Below are 23,005 nucleotides of genomic sequence, written 5' to 3'. Positions count from 1 at the left end.
GAGCTAAATATATTCCTTAGTAGTTGGTGGAGACCAAAAACAGAGTTCAAAGAATATTGAATTTACATTTGCCAGGTGGACAAAAACACAGCTGTAAATGAATGCTAATGTTAAACCGTATCTACTGGATGTTTAGGCTAAATAGGCAACTGTATGCTAACATGTTCATTATTATTTAAAGGTGATGTCAGTGTTGTGTTCACAGCTTTTTTTGCCACCTCAAAGTTGCCATTGAAATAAGTTGCAGATTTAAATTAAATGTCTCACAGACAAACCATGCCAGGCATTTCTGAATACATACTCAAAGGGAATCCTACACACTTGTGTTCAGGTCTTCTTATATAACCTCTCTTCCATTAACAGGCCCTCAACTGCCTTTATGCTCTGTGCCAAGTAATCAAACAGCAGCGTATTCTTCAACTAGGACAATTTCATCTCCAAGACAGGGAGAATGTAACAGATATTCACCGGTGGTTAGCTGATGAAAGCTCGGGGCTTTCCAAGTGCTTGTCGCGAAACCAATACAAACAATGATTTGACAGTTGTCTGGATTTCAGTGCTGTGAGATACATACATTTCTTATTTTTTTCTCCTGAGAATGGGAGCCTAAATTGCCACTTGCATTAATGAGGTAGTAAATAAATGTCTTTTGTGTTTACACTAATGACCTCAAAAACCAGACAGTAAACTGGGGGTTGAGGCGTTCTTTATCTCTAACCAGCCACCCGTGAAATCCAACATGTGTGGGCTTGTGTGTGTGTGTGTGTGTGTGTGCGCACATGTATGCATCTGCACACATTTGCTTGTTTCCATGTGTTTTTATTTATTCTGATCTTAACATATCTGTTCGAGTGTGTGAATGGGTGTGTGTGCATGTTCCCTTCAGAGAAAACCCTCAAGAATTCCCCTGTGGGCCTATCAGACATCTGGTTGCGGATGGACAGCTTATATCTACAAGTAATATGTCCAGTTAAGCCCCTGGGAGCCGCCGCTGTGCACATCATTACAACCCTCCTCCGGCTTTGCTCGGAACTTCGCTGAAACCCTATCGTTTGGTTCAGAGGGGTACAAATATGCTGTATATCCTTTTATACTACTTCCTCCCCGCTCCGTCTCCCATCTGGTGCAGATTAGTCTTCAGTGTGTGTTTAGAGAGCTGAGCCTGTCGCCGAGCGGGACAGATAGTAAACCCAGAAGGTTTTAGTCAGAACTGTCAGGTAGGTCTGAATTAACAGAGAGGCCAACTGAGGATATGGCTGGCTGAGAGGGAAGACATGGGGGGAGGTTGGAGGAGAGAGACAGACAGCGAAAGAGCAAGACAGGCTCCAAAATTACACAGCGAGCCCACCAAACGGTTTGTCTGTTTACCCATGAACCTCAGGCCCGCTACTCGAGGGTCAGTGTGGAATGCCAACAGCGGCTGCCTGGCCAAATTCAACCACAGTCCCTCGGAGAGGAGGGAGACAAACACCCCGCAAAACGGCCAGTCACGCCACTTTCCCTGTGATAGTGAGTTTATTTAAGCACCAAGCTCAAAGCTATTTTCATATAACACATAGCCTCGATATCTGTCGCCCTTGTGGCATCCAAACCCGCCACCAAAATGTTACTGTTGCCGTGCTGAGCTAAGCTGATATCACTCAGCTGTTTTGTTATCTGTCTCTTTTCAAAAATCTCTCCCTGTCTATCGCTGGCTCAGTAACCCATATAAAGCTAAACAAAAAGTGCCTTGGGAATCTGCTATTGGAGCTAAAGGCTATATGGTTTCACACACACACACACACACACACAAACACACACACCCTTCTCTGACACCATGAGAACTGTGCCAGCCCATGTAGGCCAATCTACAGCCAGAGTGTGACAAAGGACTGCGAACTTGGTCAGACCTGCCGTTCCCAGCTCTTGTTGTATTTCCAATGCTAAATTATGGGAAAGTGAGGTACTGGTTGTGTAATTCGCAGCCCGTTTATGTGTGTGTGTGTGTGTGTGCATAAGTGTGTTTGTCTGTTCCGCTTGACTGATGTGCCATCCCTCCAGGGTCCTGTCATTAAGCCTCTGTGTACACAACCCCAATCCCTGGCCTACATCTATCTCTTATCCAAAATGCATGGGGGATTCGCACAGTCACACACACACACACACACACACATACACACACAACCTCAAACAGCTTTCCCATACCAAATGTGATGCAACGCTGCCGCTTTTCTTGCCTGGTATGTCATCAGATGTAGCTGTTTTTACATTTCTCTTTCTTTTTTATTCTTTAAGGATTTGTTTTTCAAAAAAGCAGCACGTCCATCTAGTTTGAATGGCACACTTATTAAACGCCCTGATTTATGTGTTTGTTTTGGCTGAAATGTGACACTGTAAATCAGTCAGATGGATACCTAGATAGATAGAGGGACTGCACATAATGGGAGTAACAATGCCGCAGTCGTCTTAGTTCAAGTGGGGGCGAGTAAGAATAACAAATGCAGCTGGTATGTGTCACTTTTATTTTCCTGTTAACAAGAACAAGAGAAACAGGTTTCTTATCTCTGATTGTAGTCTGTCGGCTTTACATCTGTGGACTAATAGTTTGTTTGTGACTTTCATTTCAAACACTACAGTTAATGGGCCTCACATCAGTGGCCCAAACACGAACGCTGTCCTTTTTTACCATTCAAGTGAACCAAAACTGCATTGACACGAAGATTTTTCCTGTCAACAAGGACGAGACAATCTGGTTCTTGACATTTTTAGTTGTTTGTTTTTTTTATCACAGCCTCTGTTTTAGTTATAAATATATGTCTGTTCTTTCTCCCCTACACCTCTCCTTTGTTCCCTCTGCAGAGAATCAACACTTTGTATGTGAGGCAATGTGATCGCACCAGCCGGGGACTTTATTAAGACGCTTCAAACACACACACTCCTTTCACAGTGGTGGTTACAGTGACCTCTGGATTTTGTTAAAGAAGGAATGCATCACTTAACAATATCAAATTAGTGTCGGATGGGATGCACAAGACACACTTTTTTTCTCCTCCTTCTACAGACACGTGCTCATGCATGTGTGCGCTCTCTCACACACACACACACACACACACACACACACACACACACACACACACACACACACACACTGAACTATAACAATAGGTTTCTATTGTTTCCTAATAGCTATTACAGTTTTGTGATGGTGTTTCTCGCTTATATTCCAGTTCCTCACCAAAGTGGTGAGAGTGTGTGAAACTGCTCACCTATTTCATGCAAATTACTGGTGTTATAAAGGAGTTGCCTATTTTAGTGCCATTCTTCACTAAGAGAAAGATCGCGGAGGCTTGCCTGTGTTACAAAATACAAAATATAACCAAATTAAAGTCAAGAGTTCATTAGATTTGGCAGGTAAAATGAATGCATGCATGCAGGTCTCAAATTCTCAAATGTGCTGGACAGAAATAGAGACACAGTAATAAGGACACTGTGTACTGTTTCCACGGTTCACCATTTATTACTTACACCGTGTAGTGTGTGACTTAAAATACAGTATCACTTGTATGTGTTGTTACTAAAAACAGTACTGCGCCACAGAAGCAGTTCGGGCTCCATTCCAACCAACATAATTTGTTTTGGTGACAGTGAGACTGGATACGCATTGATTTATTCATAAATGACAGGTTTTGGAGCGTGTACGTTTGTTACCAGTACATACCAATAATTAATTAAGTAATGCAAGTACGCTTACAGTGCAATTGTTGCAAAGTGAAAAACATTACCCTGGATGCCATTGTTTTGGAATGCAGAGTAATATATTTCATCATCTATTATCAGTTGTTTTGCTACAGTGGATATATATCCCAGTTGCCTGATGAAACAGTTTGTATTCAAGAGGATACTTTAGCTTGGCAAGATATCTTAGCCTACAGGTACCATCTAGAACTTGCATGCAGTGAAATTCAGGTAATGACATGTATTAACCAGTTTAAGTGTGGAAAACCCTGCCAAAACATGAAAAATAATAATAGTAATGAATAACTTAACCTCCAGACATGCACGGAAGAAGCCTCTGTACTGTTTTTGACAACCTTATTTAGCCCTAAAATAGTTTAATCCTCAACATACTCTAATCAGCCTGTGAGTAGTGAAGGGATTTACAGAAAATCCACTTGAATGTCAGAGTAATTGGCTGCATGTGCAGGGATATAGGCAGAACAGAAAGCACAATATGGATTGACTGATACATGTAGAACAGTAGCTGCATTGACTGTTTTTGTTTTGCAATGATTTGTCCAAAATGGGATACCTACTGCTTTGGGAGACAATGAATAGAACATTTAATAGTGTGTTGGATGTATGCCGGTGACTGAAGCCAGCTCAGATTTCCAAACCTGAAGCAGATAGCTTTATTAATCTTGGGAGAAATCACAAACACTACTGCAGATGGAACATCCATGTGCTAATCTGTGAAAGAAGGCGCAGCTAAAGAAAGAAGCTGTAAATGTCCTGTATGGTAGTACGTACAGCTAAATCCCATGAAGTTGAGCTGTGTAGAGATGGCGTTTCATCACATTAACAGGATTGTGTAACCTCTGCCAAACTCCATCTTCAAGTGTACAGCAATGCATTGCTTTGAGCTAAATGCTAACATCGGCACACTCACAATGACAGTGTTAATAGGCTGATGAATAATGTTTGTCATCCTTGTTTAGCACTTTACTATGCTAACATTTGCTAGTTAACATGAAACACTAAGTACAGCAGAAGTTGATGGCAATGTCATTAATTTTTGCAGGTATTTGGTCAAAAACCAAGTTCCATAGACCAAAGTCACTAGAGTTCATCCTCTGGGTACCATAGATGTCAAATTTTTATGGCAATCCACCCAACAGTTGTTGACATATGTTAATGTATATCAAACTAGAGAACCAACTCCCAAAAACAGAACAACATTGAACATGGACTTTGCAGTTGGCTTGTAAATGGTATAAGTTGAGTTCTGAACAAGAAGAATCTTTACTGAAGCTTTCCAACCCAATCCCCACCTCAACTCCCATCACAGTCACTCGACAATTTCCTGCATTTTACTGCACTTTTATTGCTGCTGCTATTGTCCCAGAGGTGTGTAGGTAACACCTTGCAGTGGTTAACAAATCTCGGCAGAGGGTTTTATGACTAGCAACTTAAATCACACTCTAACTGGAAGTGTCAGGGAATATTAACACCGGACTGGCGAGACCACTGAGCAGCACTTCCACAGACCTGAAATGCGGCAGCGAGTCGAACTGGTGGGCCTTGTTAGCGAGAGCTAAAGGTCCATTTCCTGGTGTGAAAGGCTGTTGAGAGGCGTCTGTCGGCGTGAATGGGACTGTATGCGGAACCATAATGGATGTGAATTGAGTCTTGAGGGTCTTGTTGTGAGGTTGATATGTGTGTGAGCTGGTTTGTCAGCCATTGTGCATATGACCTATGTAAGTAGGACAGCACTGATTAAAATCAGAAATACACTGTTGCAATACAGATATGTCATTATTTGTAAAATTACTTGTAGAGAGATTTGGAAAATCAAGTTTCACTTTCTTATTTTGAAATGCCCCCATGGTGACTTATTTGTCTGGGCTTGTCAGCTTTGGTTCAACAGGCTTACTTGTTGTGTTTGGAACTCTTTCCAGATTTTCCTTGTAACTAAAACAATGACTTACAGTTCATTTTTCCTGCAAATTACATAAGTCACCACCATGACCTCCACACCGTTACATTCGCTCCTGTGCAGGAGAGTCATTAGCACAGTCTGGTATATTTCATCATATATTTGTACTTAACGCTACTTAACATCAGGAATGGTTTCCACGCTTCATCTGAGTTTGGCTTTTTATGACAAACTGTCCTGCAACAAGTTGAGACATGTCACTGTCATTGTTAATTTGTGTTTTGAACAACCAGAAGGACGTCTCCCCTGATATTTGCATTCGAAGAGATCAGGCAAACCCCCTCTTGCCACCTGGGGATGAAACACAGCACTGGTAGTAGTGTCCAGGTGTGAATGACTCTTCCAAATGAAAATGAAGCCACAGCACTTCAGAAAAGAGCACGTCTGCTCAGCACAATAAAGGTTAAGAAAAGGCCAAATTACCAGTTGAGTTCTGTTCCAATAGATAAATGAAATGTGCAGCCAGAAGGAGTGAGTAAGTGTGCCTGGTATGTGTAAGAGTGTGTGTGTGTGTGTGCAGTCGGTGTGTAGTCCAGACTTGGTCTTGGATTTCAAGTATAGAAAAGGCCACTAGATCTTGTCTGAACTGCGGTCCAAAGCTTTTGCCAAGGAAAGAAAACTCTGCTCACAAACTCCTGTGAGAGACTTGATCAAAAGGGTTCTGTCCAAATTAGTTCTGACTTTACTGGGTTTAAGGTTAGACCGACATTTCTGGCCAATAATGTCTTTTTTTATTGAATACTGGATATCAGCCAAAGGTTTCTCCGTGAAATCAGATTCATTTTAATTTAATGTCAGGATGTTTCCCTGCACTCAGACAGTTGTGTGTGGATCTATCTGTCTTAAAAAGCTGCTTGTGAAGTGATGAATAACACTAAATGCTTTCCATACTTGCCAAATATAAAAAAGTTCTAGCAATTGGTGAAACTGTGCAGTTGTGCATGCATCATGTGTTTGTATTTGTGAGCGCTGGAGTCAAAGGTCATTGCATAAACCCTCCATTAGTTAGTTCCTGCTCATCAGCTTTGGACATGTGAATGAGTCCAGGGTATCATCCATTCAGCACATGTCCGAGTGCTGATACATGACGCCTCTGCCTCATAATAGCAAAGAACCATTAAAAAAACAAGTTTAAATCCCGAAGGGAATTCAGGTGTGCAGTTAAGTTTTGACTCAGTGAATTGCATTTTTTTCCATGATGCTCCTTGGCTGTAAAAGATGAACAAATTGAAACTTTCAACATCAACAATAAGACTTCATTTTAAAGAGCTTCAGATTCTGCACTGTTTCACCTTCTGCTCTCTTCAGAGAGGAAGCAGAGGAGACGGCAAGGTCATTTGTCCTCTTGTGTCCTCTAAAGGGCCATGGGTCTTTGGCCACAAGCCCAGGGCCAGTCTGAGGGGCTGATATCTGCCTATTGTCTGGGATAGAGCCACTCATCCTCTGACTTGTCCTCCATTCACACCAGGACATTCCTCATCCACCCATTGTCTCTATTTGTAATCTGAATTAAGTACTTGTCTGTCTCAAAATAGTGGTTTTCCTCTTTAGCTGTCTGCCTGAAATACGATTTCCAGAGCTTTTGAAATGCATATCCAGATAAATATCTCAGGAAACTCAATGCACATCTTTCAGCGGGTTAAACACAAAGTGCCTTTGCAGAGCGGAGCCAAGACCCCTGGAAAACTTGAGAGCTTTTCTGAAAGGTTTACCCTCTGACAGGACTGCCAAGCTCCTCTCTCTCCTCTCACTCATTTTCAAATATGCGCTGGCACGCCAGGAAAGAAGGCCGTGTTGGCAAAGCACATAGACAATCCCATCTCTATGCACACAGAGAATCTCTCGCTCTATATCTCTCCTCTAAGCTAGTTAGCTAACAGAGTCATTTCTCATTTGTAACAGGTATTTTGGCATGTGACAAACAGCTCTGTTGCCCTCACTGCAAGTCACTTTGTGGGGTTGTCAGGGGAGAGGGTTTCTTTGTCTGCTGGACAATTGAGTAAACTCATTTGTCATTTTAGACTCTTTAAATGAAGCCGTCACTGCTTTTCAGCCTTTCACAATGACTGATGGCGCAGAGCCTGCCTAAATAAATTACAACAAACTTCCCCAGGCATATCAACTGATTTTTTGTTTTGTTTTAATATCTTGTGCACTGTTTTAAGTGCTACTTTTCACATTTTCTAATTATAAATGCAGGTGTCACCATTTTCACACAGTGGATATCTTTCATTTGAACAAAACTCTTCTAGTTCTGCTGGAATCGCAGGAGTTTCCTGAAGTGGGGTGCTCTTTGACAATGCCGTTATTGTGATTGGCTAAAATGAGAGATGAGGACAGGGGACCCCTCTTGCCTCGCTCATTCAGCTCTCCAAAATAGGAAGGGGGTGGTGGTATCAGTGATGGGGTGAGCAGACGGATCCCCTGCGTGAGAATTTCCTGAGATGGATGAGGGTGACTTGGGAGGAAGCACAGTCAATATTTAGCCGGATAAACACGACAGGAGGAGTTTAACTTGGGAAAGTAAAAACATTAGCTGCCTTTAAATGATTCAGTACCTCTAAATCGGAGTCAATAGTTCGTTACTCATGTTGCTTAACATTTTTAGAGCAATTATTATTTTGTTTCACTCTTGTTCCTCCCATCAGGCAGATGTTTTCGAAAAAGGGTTCCAAACAACAGACAAAAAAAGTTAAGACAAAAGCTGGAGAGCATAGTGGAGTATTTAGCAGCTAAAGAGATATACTTTCTAGTTGGTGGAGACCAAAACTAGAGCTAAAAGCAGTGAATATTGAACTTAGACTGATTAGGTTGACACGAACACCACTCCAATGAATGCTAATGTTGCTTCATGTATGCTGCATGTAGAAATGCCATAATTGGTTGAGTAAGGTTGATAATATGTAGTGTTTACAGTTAGTTTATGCTCCCCCCAAGTGGTCACAAATGAAATGAATGTCTAATGTTAACTAATGTCCTTTTAGAAGTACCACAATTTGCCTCAGTTTTGTACTATCAGCCATTTTCTAAAACAAGGCCTAATTTTCATCAAATTGCACTTATGATCAAACCCCTTACGTAGTATAATTTAGCTCAGACTTATCCATTAGTTGAGGTAATGGAGCAGCTGGGTCAAGAACATTTGCATTAACCACCACGTGATCTAATCAGCAGCTGAGTATAAATTAATGTGACATTATTAGAGCGAATGGCACGAGGTGCGTCAGCCTGAATCACCCAAGGAACCATTAAATGACAAGAGCCGCTTTGTTATATGAACTCCAGACAATGTCCTGAAAACCAGTTGGCCGGACAGGATGCAAAAAGTTTGCTGCAGGAATTGCAATGTTTTGTTTAGAGTACATCAAAGATCGCTGACAAGTCTACCAACTCAGGATGACACTTTTTGCATTTATCAATACAGAAAAGAGAACGAAGCCTTCAAATTTTGTATTCTCACTGTTTTGCGCCACTTAAATGACAGAAATTCTCCACACAATGACCTGCTCTTTTCACACGGGCTCAATTGGACATTGTGCTACAGAGCTGGCCGGATAAAGTCTGTTTAATTTCAGGTCTAACTGGTAAAATTTGCATTCTCACATACAGCTCCTGAGGGTAACGTCTCGGTAAGGTCAGGGTTGCAGTGCATGTGTGAAAGATACTGGAGAGAGTGGGAGTGTGCAGTCACTTTTATTAATAGAGAGGTAAGTAAAGAACGGTGACACTGGTGAAACATTTCAAAATAAAATCAATTGCATTTGGAGGATTTATGCTGTTTTACACTTTTATACTCCTGGAGAAAAAGCTGATTTTAAATTTGACTTTGGGATTATTTACCCGTCACCATTTTCTTACAAGGCAGTGAACAGCTGTCAGGCTAGTAGAGCAAAAAAATTTGACAGACTGAAAGAAAGAGAGTTGGAGTAAAGTGGACATGTCATCTGGCTCTCAGGAATCCTGCAGCCAAGTTGGGGGTTGGGGTGGTGGGCTCGGTGTCGCTCTGGTGGAGGAAGGGGTGTAGAGATAGGTGGGGTGTTGACTCTGAAGTGTGTGTGTGTGTGTGTGTGTGTGTGTGTGTGTGTGTGTGTGTGTGTGTGATTGAAGTGCAGTGGCAGGCGATTTGCTCTGGAGGGGAGGAATGAGGGAGGGGCCGACATGGCTTTGCTGCCCTAAGAGCACACACATACAAACATCCCGTCACTCCCACACACACACTCACAGGGATCAGAGACACTCCAGATAGAGACGTCACCTCTCTGCCCTCCTCCTTGCTCTTTGGACCTCAAAATTTTGGATTGCCAAATGAGTTGTTCCCTTGCTGCGGTGTGAGCGCATCTTTTCAGACTTCCCTCACAGCTGACTTTGACTTTCAAAAAGCTGAGACGTTGGGGGAATTCTTCCTGGCTGAGTGGGAGCTGGATCTGATTGGAGTGTGGATCCGTTGAGCTTGATGAGCGGACATGTAGCCAGAGCTCAGGCGCTACCTGACCAAAGGATTGTGGCAGTGAATTAGAGCTTCATGTCAAAGTGGAAAGAGAGATGCTTTTCCTGGAGGTAAGAGGAAAATAGATTAGTATACTTCATGAGAGTCGCAAATGCTGAAGGAGTTTCTGAATGAGAGGCACTTTTGCAGCTCTTCTGTGGAAAATGCTCGCAGCAAAGTTCCAGTCTTACTTAGATCTGTTGATGAGGAGGCATGCGGCGGATTGTGGGAGATTTCCTTGGTTTCAAGCAACGCCTGAAGTGTTGAAAAAGAGCTGAAGAGAATGAATGGCTAAGCCTGGCTCAAGATGAAAGTGCTGCGTTTCTGAGAGGTGATCCTGCATCTGTGTAATGCTGTTTGTGGACGTGTGTGTAGATCTCGCATCTTGTGTCTGTGTGTACAGACAGTTGTTATGTGTCTGTGCAGGTGGTCTCACTCCAGCTGTGTTAAGTCTCCTGTACACCCCCTGACACCCATTTGGCCTTAAAATAACACTCTTCACCAAGCAAAGAGCGATGACCTCAGCCTTTGAACTCCACAATTTAATGGTTTTCTTAAAGCAAATTCCAGGATGTTTTGGAGAAATCCTCTTTTTTTTTAAACTTTTATGCTTAGAGCAAGTGCTCAGCCTCTCCAGATATGTCATTTGAATTAACTGCAGGTAACTAAAGCTGCACCAGTATGATATTTCAATGAATATCTCCTCACTTGCAGAATATGATACAGATCTGTAAAAGTCATACTTCTCTGTAAATTAGGATGTATTCCTTTGGTTTGCCCTGGGCTGTGTTCATTTGAAAATAACATGTGTTTGAATAACTAATGCCTTGGTGAAGCAGAGCCACTTTAAAAGTGTCAGTTAAGCGGGGGAGGCGCACACAATTAACCGTTAGCTGGCTACATCTGGCCCGTGTTTACACAGGCCCAATGTTGTGACCCTTTAAATGCCTTTTTCAAAAAGTTTCCCTTTTTAAACCCCTTAACCTCCTCCTGTCACGTCTCCACAGCGGCACGGGTTTAAAGGAGGAATGGCTGGACATTTTGTTTTTGTTTTTGACAAAGACAGCCTTTGTGTTATTGCCAACGTGTGACATGGTGTAATGTGAGTTGCTGTGTATATTGGCTCAGGAATCTGCAGCCACCTTTCCCCTGTAACTTGTGGGATGAGAGGCAGGATAGCTGAAGGGCAGAGACAGAGATCATTAATTAACTGACTTCTTTGACAATATATTCATCTTTTTAGTCACTTTTCAAGCAAACATTCTTTGGTTTTAGCTGTTCAAAAGGGAGGATTTGCTGCTCCATTTTGCCGTAAGTGATAGCAAACTGAATGTCTTTGGTCAGACAAAACAAGTAGTTGGAATCATCTTTGGTGAACTTGGACTCTTAGAAATGTTACCTGAGGAAATTTTCACAAATTCCTGGTTTTTTAGTGGACAGATAACTGCCTTAATAATTGAAGATGAAAAATAATCATTTTTGGCTCATTCCTGTAAACGGGACATTGAATCCTGTAGTATGATGCTAATTCAAACATGATACACTCATCTGGTCATATCTAGTGTGCAACATATGATTTCGCTGATACTGTTTAGGTGTTTAGATGTTGGATCCCTATCAACAGCCCACATGTGTCCATTAACATTTGTTGAAATTTTGCAGTAAATTAAACCTGCACAGAACAAAAAAGCTTAGCATTAATGCCCTAACTCCTAAACACCAAGATCCACAAAAATACCATAGAAACATCCACAGTGCCACTTAGATAGCGGCTCAAAATAATCTTGGGGGGAAAACTGACTTCATCTAATTGCACCACTTACTGGTCTTAACTAGGTTAAGCGAGATAAAGGAGAACAGGTAAAGAAAAGCTTCTGGGTGATAACATTATCTATCCTACCATAAAACCCGATAGATTAGTCACTGAAGAACAAAGCGACAGTCAAATACCCTTTTGTTTTGTGATAAGAGCTTTGGTTTGACTTTTAACAGCATTTCTAATCTGTAAATTCAGAGTTTTCAGGCCCCGGGCTTCATTCAACTGTATGCTAATTTGAGATTGCTAATATTTCTCCTCTCTTATTACTGGGGTTTGACTACATGGTGCAGTGAGAGAGGCTTTGAGGATGAGCCAAAAACACAGAGTTGACATTCCTATGAGGACGGGGCTGCACAGCTACGGCGTTTGGATTGTGAGTTCAGCTGCAGCTGACCTGTGACCTTTGGGGGGGGGGGGGGTCTTTCTTCAAGGGACCAAAACGTTATCACAAACTTTTAAAAAGGGAATAACGGAATAGTGAGCAAAAAGCAAACCATGGCACCAATTTATGTGAAGAGGTGTTAAGTACTACAATAAACTTAAATACAATTCTAATTCAAAAGTAGAGAAACTGGGATGATGTGTTAACAGGGTGCACCATTTGTTATGCTTACTATATTTTAGTAATTGCTAAATCCACTTCTAATGTGTTTTTTTAAAGTTCATCAGTTAGTTTATAAATAAAAACAAATACTAAAAACCCTGGAGAGGGTCTGAAAAAGTCAAACATAAAGTCCAGCCCTCCTCCCCACCCCAATAATTTTCATACAGTCCCTAAGTAACCAATTATAACCTGGAACAAGCATTAGTGCAAAGGAATTGACCCGAGTGCTCCACAGTCACAGTTAACAGGCATAATGTTTGGTCAATAGAAGCCATCAAGTCCTTCATACCCCTCATAGTGCTGCTATTGTGCAAAAGCTCAAACCTACAAAAGGTTTGGAGGGCCTGTGTGAAGTTTCTGACTGTTTTTACCCAAACACGTTCTATTCTGGTACAGATTTACATGTCAAAGAGGCAGAGCAGGGCAAATCGCATGTGGCCCTTTCAACACCTTGAGGCCAAAGTGCGTTTATCAGGCTGAGAGGGCTCTGAAGAACATGGCTGCTGAGATAAGAGGGCTACTGGTGAAGGCGGGAGACACACAACGACGAGACTGATTAATCCCTATTCATGTAACAGTCCAACTGTTATCAGCTTGTGAGGAAGAGGGGAAAAAAGCAGTTTGACAGCGCATTCATGCTGTAGTCTTAAAGCGGAAGTGTGCAGATTGTTTTGAAGGATGATTATTTGTCTTTTGTAAGATTTACAGCAGTTCATGTTGGTGTAAATCCCATGTGCACTGCGGTAGGCTGCTGACACGTGTTTCACAACCATCAGTACTTTGTAACACAGTGGATAAAAGCTACAGATGTTTGGTGCGTAACATCTGGGAATTTCTGTCGCATCATGTTACGTCAAAGGACAATCCCAGTGTAAAAGTCCAACTGTCACAGATTAGAGGATATAAGTGGAAATAGATCTTTAAAACCTTCTGTACCCACTAAAACTGCTGTTTTATCTGCAGGTGCTTTTTAAACAATATGAAATAGAGAGTTCTGTGTGGTGAAGAAGTATGGCACTATACTGGAAAAAGTCTGCTATGATTTTCCATTATATATCATTGTAAGTTTGTATTAAGTTCCCTTTGAAGGTGGTCAAGTAGGATCTTGGGCACTTTCTAAAACATAATTCTGTAATGGATAAACAAAGGAAGTTTGACTAATGGGATGGAAAATAACATATTCGTTATTCTGGAGTGTGACTCAAGAGGTTGAGTTGTGAAAGAATGGTGATCGTGTGATGTGTGAAGGAGAAACTCTTCTCTGTTTTCCTGTTTTTAAAGGAGCAGGCCTCTGCTCTTCTCTATATTTGTTCTAGCTATTATGTTAAACTCTTAAAACACTGCTGGGATAATAAAACAATTATCTTGTTGAGAAACATACAGATTAAAACTAATTGATGGGATTGCAGGTATATACACAATGCAGAGGAATTTAAAATAAGTGCAAAAAAATCCTAGATCAGCATTATCTCAGCCAATCAGTGTCAAGAAATGAAAAGCTTTGGGTACAATGAAAAAAGCAAACAAAGAGGAGGAGTAGGGAAAGAAATTGAAGAAAAATGAAAGGCAGGTTCTGTAAATGAGATTCCTAAATCCTCCCATTTTACCCACAGCGCCCGAGTGTGATGAACCTGGAGCGCAGTGAGAGAGGGGAGCGTCCCTCTCCTCGAGGCCCGGAGATGGAGCCCCGTGCTGGGGGAAAGATGGGGAAGATATCTGTGGGCTTCCAGAGGAGCTCCACCTCAGATGATGACTCCGGATGTGCGTTGGAGGAGTACGCGTGGGTGCCACCAGGACTGAGGCCTGAGCAGGTACACTTTACACTTTACACTGACACACGCTCTTTATACTCCATCCATTTGTATGAGTGGGAAAGTAAAACTTGAGGTTGTGTGCACACCAAAAATGTAAATCCCAGCACAAAATAACCGGTGTACTAAGCTGAAAAAACACATTTTATTGCATATTACAGTTGGAGCATCACAAGGTGGAATTTTCCTTCAGGATGAGAGTACAAACCTGTATGCTAACAGCAGGGTTTTAGTACAAATAGGGTTACAGATGTGTGTGCAGACATTCTGTTCTCTTCGCCATACTAGCGGATTAGTAGTGCCGCATGCTGACGCCCAACATCTGGCTATGGATTTTTTTTTTCACATTCATTAGTGTTAGATACACAAGTTCAACACAACACAGTCAGAAAGAGTTTGAATATATTCCCATTTTTTTTAATGGAAATGTGCACTGATGTATTTCCATGTCAGCAGGGAATTGGCCAAGGCAAACATTAACATTTCCAGTCTCTTGCTGTCTCTTTTGTGTGGAGACATTTCGCAGTCAGGCGCCTGCGACTGGATTGAGATTGACATGTTTGCCCCACAGTGTCACAAAATAAGGACACACGAAGCAGCAGTCATTCTCCACTGATGCCCACATCTCTAAAGCTAAAGACGAGAAACCTTCTCTTCTCACTGCTGGCCTCCTGGATGCAACATGGCTCACTAATTTATATGGCCTAGATGACCATAAAAAAAGAAAATGGTTTCAAAATGTTAGTTAGTAGTTAGTAGTAGTCTGGCACTGCATCTAAAACAGGTGTGTACAAAACAAAGCTACCAATGGACTGTAATTTCTTTCTGTCCTCTGAAGTTCATTCATCTGTCTTCATCCACAGGTCCAGATGTATTTCTCCTGTCTGCCAGAGGAAAAGGTGCCGTACGTCAACAGCCCCGGAGAGAAGCACAGGATCCGACAGCTCCTCTACCAGCTGCCGCCGCATGACAACGAGGTAGTAATGACAGTTCAACAGACACTTCAAACCCTTTCAGTGCTTCACCTTCAACCGACACTTCAACTACTTTAAGTGCTTCAGCTGCAACTCCCATAACTCATCCCAATAGCAACATATGACTTATAACATATTCACATACATATAAAGCATTTGATTTTCAATTGAATTTGATTTAAGCACAGTCTTTGCAGTCAGTCACACACACACACATCAGAAAACTTTGCATTTTCTAGTTGTTTTCAGGCAACTTTATTTTATGGCTGCTCGTAATGAAACAACATTTAAGAAGTCTGGCTTTTTTGTTAAGTGAAAAACATGTCTTCAAAGTCAGGTGAAAGAAAAAGTAGACTTTTGGGATCATATTGCCTGTAAGAAATGCCAAACTATACCGATCCCAAATTAAACTTAAGCGAGCAGCTGAGCAAAGCCTAAACAATCTTGCGAGGCTTTTCTAGTAAAACTAAAACAATGGCTACATTCCCTCAAGCCTCTTGTAACAGTAAAGCACATGCCAGTCTCTTCTGTATAATGGCTTTATGGAGTGCAAACCAGCACCCTTTTCACATCTGTGTTAATAGAGTTTACATTAGGAGATATGGTGGAAGGGTTATCACCAGAGGGGAGGGATGGGGGGGGGGGGCTACCGTCTGACGGAGGTGGTCTCTGTATACACACATGGAAGATACACAATAGGAGCACTCGACATGTACATACACACACAAGCTCGCAGTGTTTGACTGAGCGGTTTTATGATGTTTGACGGCAAACCTGGTGGTTGAGGAAACAAACTGCCGGAGGATTCCTTGCGTAACTGTGGTTCGGAGGGATAAGCGCTCTGTGTGTGTTGTGTGTGTGAAAGGGACAGGCAGAGACAGAGAGTGTGTGTGTGTGTGTGTGTGTGTGTGAGCTCACACGCCGGCATCGTTTACTGTTGTTTAGAGAACAACCGAGCTGGTTGTTAGGATCATCTTGGTCTTTTATCTGGGCCTTCATCACCATCTCTAAACACAGGGGAAGGGTTGTGTATTACTCACGCCATCCTTTCAACGCATCCTTTAGAAGAATTAGCTTTAATTAAACCCTTTTCCAGCCATATATGGACTGTGTGCGATGCTTCCCAAAAGTTGAAAGCAAAGATGAAAGCTGAACCATCATCAGTAATGGGTGGATGTTTTTCCTACTTTCCTTTCTCCTTCTAACCAGCTTCCCTCTTAGCCATAAATCAACCTATTCTCTTCTATTCCGTTTGTTAGCTCCACTCATTTTTCTCCTCTTTCTTCACCAGTTGCGCTATTGCCGCTCTCTGACTGAGGAGGAAAAGAGGGAGCTCGCCATGTTCAGTGCGCAGAGGAAGAGGGAGGCACTGGGGAGAGGAACACCCAAGATCCTGCCCCGGGCTCTGCAACACACCCGCTGTGAAAATGTAGGTGCAACACTTCGATACCCATGAGCACACACACATGCATATTCATCACGCAGACCACTCACAGTGCACATACAGCCATAAGGGAGGCTTGCAGTTGCGAGGAAACCAACTTGTGGGTCTTAAGTTATTTATATCACAAGCAGCTAACACCCACTGTCCCATCCCAACGCGTAGCAGCCCCGAGGCACAATCCTGATTGGCTAATGCGATGGTTTTAATCATGGACATAAACCTCCTCATTAGGGCGAGAGAGGAAGCGGGGAAATTGGGAGGCTCATTGCTCAAGCCGAGCGGAGAAGCCAGTTCCTCACGAGGAATTCGGCAAATTTCCTGCCACCCATCTATATCTCAGCATGACAGACTGGAAAAAAAAATGTACAGGTTAACAAGTAATTCTTGCATAGAGTCTTAAAATCCAACTTTTTCCACATAAGCCCCAGTATGTGGTGTGTACATCAAGTGGTATAATTACATGCAGCTCAGTTTTGGCGCATGCAGCTGGTTTTAAGACTTGTTCTGTAAAAGGAGGAGGGAAGTCTCTGCATCTTTCTCTAAAAACTCTTGAACAAAGTGAATTTTTTTACACTGTGTATAGGCTCTCAATCATAAACAGCATTTTATAAAAATGGGCATCAAGTGGAATGGGCATCGTTTGTAGAGATGTAAGCTTTTCTATCAGCTTGCCAAAAGGACCCTTGACTTTTAGGAAAAGAGAGCCATCAAAGCTCTATTTTGACATTTTGGTTGAAGTTACAGTGAGCTATGTACAAACACAACACTGGAAACTAACCTAAAACTTGACCACGGTTTCCACTTCTGATTTGGTGATGGTGTTTTAAACATAACATCCACTGCCTTTCAAGCTCTCCTTGATCACATTTCGGAAAAATGTCCTTTCAATGCAACAAACATAAATATTAGTGTTATGCGGCTTCCGGAAAATCGAGCCCTGACCACTGAGTAAACCGCGTCCTCTGCCTGGCGTCCAGGAAATGCAGGCCAGCCATACTTATTCCCCCAGACAGGCAGATGAAGTCTGTCACCACCCTAACACAGATGCTTCCACAGGGACGCAAGGTCACGCACACTAGGAGACACATAGGAGCAGCCACAGACACACATATCTGTACACACACCGAAAGCATTTGTACCATATATGCTCTGCAAACACACACACTGTCACTCCATAATCACCCACTCACTCATCCATACAGGCACACCTACACATATGTGCACATTCATACGGCCATGCAACCATTCCTACACATACTGCATATGTGTTCAAAAAGGACATATCATACTTGGGTGTATACACACATTCACACACACTTTGTCAGGCTCCAGTTTCCTGGTGCCGCACTCCCAGGGACACACAACACCCCCGTATCCAAGGCCCCCGTCTGTCCGCCCTGGTAATAATGGCTAACAGCTGGACATGCTATCTTATAGCTGTGGGCGTCTCATAGCTCTGCTGGGTTATATAAAGACATATCAGCGACTGCACGTTCAGGCATGCTCCGACAATCTCTGTGGAGTCATACGATCGCTTGACTCAGGACCAAGGCCAGTGTTTTCTGTTTAAGCATACAGGACAAAAATGCTGTCCAATTCCTCAACAACACCTAATGAATAATTGATGACCAAAATGAAACAGCCTGAGTAGAAGGCTACACCACTTGCTGTATCTCTTTTGTGGTGCATGAAATCAGATCCCCCGAAAAACCAATTCCAAAGTTTAAAAAAAAAAAAGGTCAGTTCCTGCACACACACACACACACACAGAAACAAATGTTTCAGTCACAAGATTTTGCTCTTGAGAAAGGTCCTTGTGAACGAATTGTTGACTTTTTAATAAATCAGTGCAGAGGTGTGCCAGAATTGACCTTTTTTTTCGTTGAAACAGCCACTCATTAAAACACAAAGAAATGAGTTAGTGAATTTGAGTTAGCATTTGTCCTACGACCTTTGTGATATATATTAGGAAGATTTATCAGTGTTTATAGAAAGAGCTCACTGGGTGGGGTTGTCACAGGTGCAGCCAATCATTTTTTATTAGCAGTGTTTTTGTTGCCTTGAGAAGATTAAATCGCACCGTCCATGTTATGTTAACTTTTGCTGTATTTCTGCTATGGTTGTCATCACATCACTGACATGTTTTGAATGGATCATATTCCTTTGGCACTTCCAGTATGATCACCTGCTGTTTGGCCTTTTTTGTTTAAGCATCACTGCAAATGAAACATCATCAGATATGTGATATATTTTGAACAGTTATCTCCCTAATCTCTCTTTTGTTGATGTTGCATTCTTCATGTGTCACAGGCATCAACTGTACCACACATCTATTTTGAAATGTCATTCCCTTATTGTCTTATCTCAGTTTAACTCTCAAGGTAGCATACTTATAAGCAGACATGATATATAATAATCAAGGTCATAGGCTCAATGATGAACTCATATGCATTATAAATCTCATGGATTATCTGTTGTTTGTGTTTGCCAGTGTGGGGGAGGCATCAATGGAGGGGAGATGGCAATTTTTGCTTCCAGAGCAGGGCCGACCCCCTGCTGGCACCCTGCATGTTTCGTCTGTGCCACGTGTCAAGAGCTGCTGGTGGATCTGATCTATTTCCACCAAAATGGCAAGATCCTGTGCGGAAGACACCACGCTGAGCTTCTAAAACCACGCTGTTCTTCTTGTGACGAGGTAAGACGCAGTAATAGAACTGACTATTACTTCGCCAATTGAGTACATTGTCACAGAACTAACGGCGGTATGCGTGTTACCCTTAGATCATCTTTGCGGATGAGTGCACTGAAGCAGAGGGTCGTCACTGGCACATGAAACACTTTGCCTGTTTCGAGTGTGGGACAATGCTGGGGGGGCAGCGCTACATCATGAAAGATGGCCGACCCTACTGTTGTGGCTGCTTTGAGTCTCTGTATGCAGAATACTGCGAGGCTTGTGGTGAAAACATTGGTGAGTTGTATTTGTAACTTTTTATTCCTATGATCGAACCATGATGCTGCTGATTTTACTAACTGTGAAGTACTGCAGTATACCTAATTTTATGCTTCTTTTGTCTTCATCCTTGAAGGTGTTGACCATGCCCAGATGACCTATGAAGGTGTACACTGGCACGCCACAGACCAGTGCTTCTGTTGTGCCCAGTGCAAGACATCCTTGCTGGGCTGTCCCTTCCTGCCAAAGCAGGGTCGCATCTATTGCTCAAAGGCCTGCAGCCAGGGGGAAGATATTCATGCCTCCGACTCGTCTGATTCCGCCTTCCAGTCTGCCCGCTCACGCGAGTCACGGCGCAGTGTCCGCATGGGGAAGAGCAGCAGGCCTGCTGAACAGTGGAGGCAATCGCAGCTGTTTAACCCTCCTGCCACCATCCCCTCCTTTGAGTACAAGTTTGGAGATGGAGAGGGCGATGGAGATGCCGATTGCGACATTGGCATTGTAGGCCGCAAGCTGGCACGTCTAGGCCTGGAGGAGGAGAGGTTCTGGAGGGAGCGGGAGGAGCAGGATGCGGGTGGAGAGGAGGATCCAGAGGAGTGGGCTCAGCACGAGGACTATATGACTCAGCTCCTGCTCAAGTTTGGTGATCGCGGTATGTTACACCAACTTCAGCAGCCATCCCTAAAATCTCCCAGCCCTTGCAGTGACAGAAACAGGTTGATAAGTGTCTCTGACCCCTGGCTAAAGCCTGATGCTACATCTATGGGGCTTACAGCCTCCTCTCCCACCCCTGCCAGTCCCACCCAGAGCCAGACTTCCAATCAATCCCGAGCCAACAGCCTTAGCCCTGGATTGATCAGCAAGAAGCACCTGCCTGAAATGTACTGGGCCCAGTCCCAGGACGGGTTGGGAGACTCAGCCTATGGTAGTCATCCAGGTCCTGCCAGTGCTAGAAAGATCCAAGAGCTGGAGTTGGACCAGGATCAAGACCAATCTGGGACAGGAAGACAGACCTTCTGGCCAGACACCAGGGAGTGGTACGAAGACTCCCTCGAGTGCATCGCTGATGAGCTGAGGAAAGCTGAGCAGGGTGCTGGAGATTCCATGGATTCCTTGGCGCTTTCAAACATCACTGGTAAGGAGACTGTTGGTTGCATGAAATTTGTGCTTTTTTTAATATGGAACAGCTGTTGATAACTTGTCTCTCCTTGCTCTTTTTAGGTGCATCAGTGGATGGAGATGGCAGGGATAGACCTATAGTTTACACCCTTGCAATGCAGGATCCCTCTGTGGCAGATGACTGCGAGAAGATGAGCAACATGGGAACCTTTAATTCATCTCATCTTCACCACAGTGCCAACTCTCTCAACCTTAACATGGAGAAGGGAGACGAAGAGGCAGTAGCATTGGCAATGAGGGGAGGCACACCGGGAGGGCTTCTCTCATTGTCCCCACATTCGGAAAGCCTTCCTCCCTCCTTAGTCCACGCCCCAGCTCTGAGGAGGAGCAAGTCCCAGTCCAGACCTCCTCAGATGGTCAAGTTCTCTGAAGACACTGTGGACAATGGATATAATGATGGGTTTGATGTCAATATTAGAAAGCATCCCATGAGCGAGAGGCCACAGCGGAGGGCTTACTGCCCAGACGAGATGGGCCGGGAAAGAAGCCGCCCAACAAGCCATCATGGGCGCAGCAGGCAGCACCACAACAGGCACGGCCGGCACCACAGGAGCCGTAAAACCCGCTCAGATAACAACCTTCACATGGTGCCTTTGGAGAAAGCACAGAGGCTGTATGAGCCCCAGCAGCAGAGTCTGGTAAACCCTCCTTGTGGTGCTATGCTTCTGCAGCATCCTGCGCACAGGCTGCCCTTGCCCTACACCCAAAGCCGATCTGACTATATGCCTCAGGGTTCAGCTCAAGGAGACCCACGGGCTGAGCATTTCATGGGCCTCTACAGAGATGAGGATGACTGTTGCTCTACATGCTCTTCCTCATCTTCGGACTCTGAGGAGGAGGGCTATTTCCTGGGCCAGCCAATCCCTCAGCCTCGACCAGTTGGGCGCTACTATGCAGAGGACTACCCCACAAGGGTTACAGCCCTCTCTTCCCAGAGCCATGGCTCACAGACTGGTCGCAGAAAGAGCCACCGCTCCAAAAACTGTATCATCTCTTAACAGCTCACAGTGTATTTACATTATAATCTGCATTACACTAAGCAATAATGTCAGATTTTCTGATCATATGATGGTTTTCGCAGCTCAAATCAGGGCCTAGAAATGCAGTTTAAAACAACCCATGTGCACAGACTGTGTATTGTTCCCCAACAGAAGGTGCATGACCATATGTCAATATGCATATCACATATTAGGGCCACAGGTGACTAATAGATAGAACAATTTCTCCATGTTGTCAGTGTCATCTTCGTGATCTACTGAAATAAGAAATCAATTCAAACTGCTAAGGAAACATTGGATCTGTGTAACTCATAGTCAGAAAGTCTTGTTTTTGTGTATTTGCAAATTTGACCTAGATACTGGGTCTTTTTAGCACTAATATGATGCATGAACTGGTACATTTGGAAGCCTTTCTTTATACAGTGCAGACCAAAATTATTTAGTTGGCAAAGTGGAGACATCACAGACAAATTTCCAGACATTAAACATTTTCTTTCTATTCAGAATTTGCCATTAAGTTTCTTCAAAATGTTTTATGTCAAGTTAAAGGTTTTGCAGCAATAGCTTTGTGTGAATTAAAATTGCAACACATTGTACACAGCGGTTGATAAAGTAGAAAATAGAATCAAACCAAATAATTATTTAATGCATAATAGTACAAAATGATAATGTATATACTAAGTTAAGATTTGAATACTGGTATTTTTATATCTGTGGTTGAATGAATTTTCTTCTGTAGTGTCTGATATAAAAAAAAAGAAATAGCAGTTGTGATGGTGAACAAACAGACCTCGTCAATATTTTATGAGAAACAACAAAAGAAGGTGCCACTTCAAAAACTGTGCTCTTCACAGTAAAGTGCCATGTTACCCAATAACAATGTCTGTTATAACATATATTCCACAGTGGTCACTTTTGGTGTACAGAATATAAAACGAATGGCAGAAACACCCGCATTCACTGCTCTTGCTCTGACATAACCGGCTCAGTACTTTGCGATGTAAAGATGCTTGTAATAAACATTTTTCTCCTCTCAAAGTTTCAAGAA

The 23,005-nt window shown here is 43.0% G+C and overlaps 1 protein-coding gene across 2 annotated transcripts in view; it reads left to right on the top strand.

Annotated features, from left to right (window-relative positions):
- LOC139222129 (prickle-like protein 1) overlaps window positions 1-22,995 on the top strand; it is a 29,252-nt gene extending 6,257 nt beyond the window's left edge. The window contains exons 1-8 of one of the 2 annotated variants that reach the window (XM_070854106.1): window positions 10,027-10,249; window positions 14,215-14,412; window positions 15,276-15,389; window positions 16,678-16,815; window positions 19,322-19,525; window positions 19,612-19,798; window positions 19,917-20,915; window positions 21,002-22,995. In XM_070854106.1, coding sequence (XP_070710207.1) covers window positions 10,235-10,249; window positions 14,215-14,412; window positions 15,276-15,389; window positions 16,678-16,815; window positions 19,322-19,525; window positions 19,612-19,798; window positions 19,917-20,915; window positions 21,002-21,957 — 2,811 coding nt within the window. In that variant the 5' untranslated portion in view covers window positions 10,027-10,234 and the 3' untranslated portion in view covers window positions 21,958-22,995. Of the gene's footprint in view, window positions 1-10,026; window positions 10,250-14,214; window positions 14,413-15,275; window positions 15,390-16,677; window positions 16,816-19,321; window positions 19,526-19,611; window positions 19,799-19,916; window positions 20,916-21,001 lie in introns of those variants that run through there. The other variant, XM_070854107.1, reaches the window with a different exon arrangement.
- The last annotated feature ends 10 nt before the right edge of the window (window positions 22,996-23,005 follow it).

Source organism: Pempheris klunzingeri, chromosome 22 (genome assembly GCF_042242105.1).
Source record: "Pempheris klunzingeri isolate RE-2024b chromosome 22, fPemKlu1.hap1, whole genome shotgun sequence".
In the NCBI taxonomy this organism is placed as follows: Eukaryota; Metazoa; Chordata; class Actinopteri; order Acropomatiformes; family Pempheridae; genus Pempheris; species Pempheris klunzingeri.
Note: the sequence above shows the minus strand (reverse complement) of the source record. Positions and strands in the feature narration are given on the sequence as shown.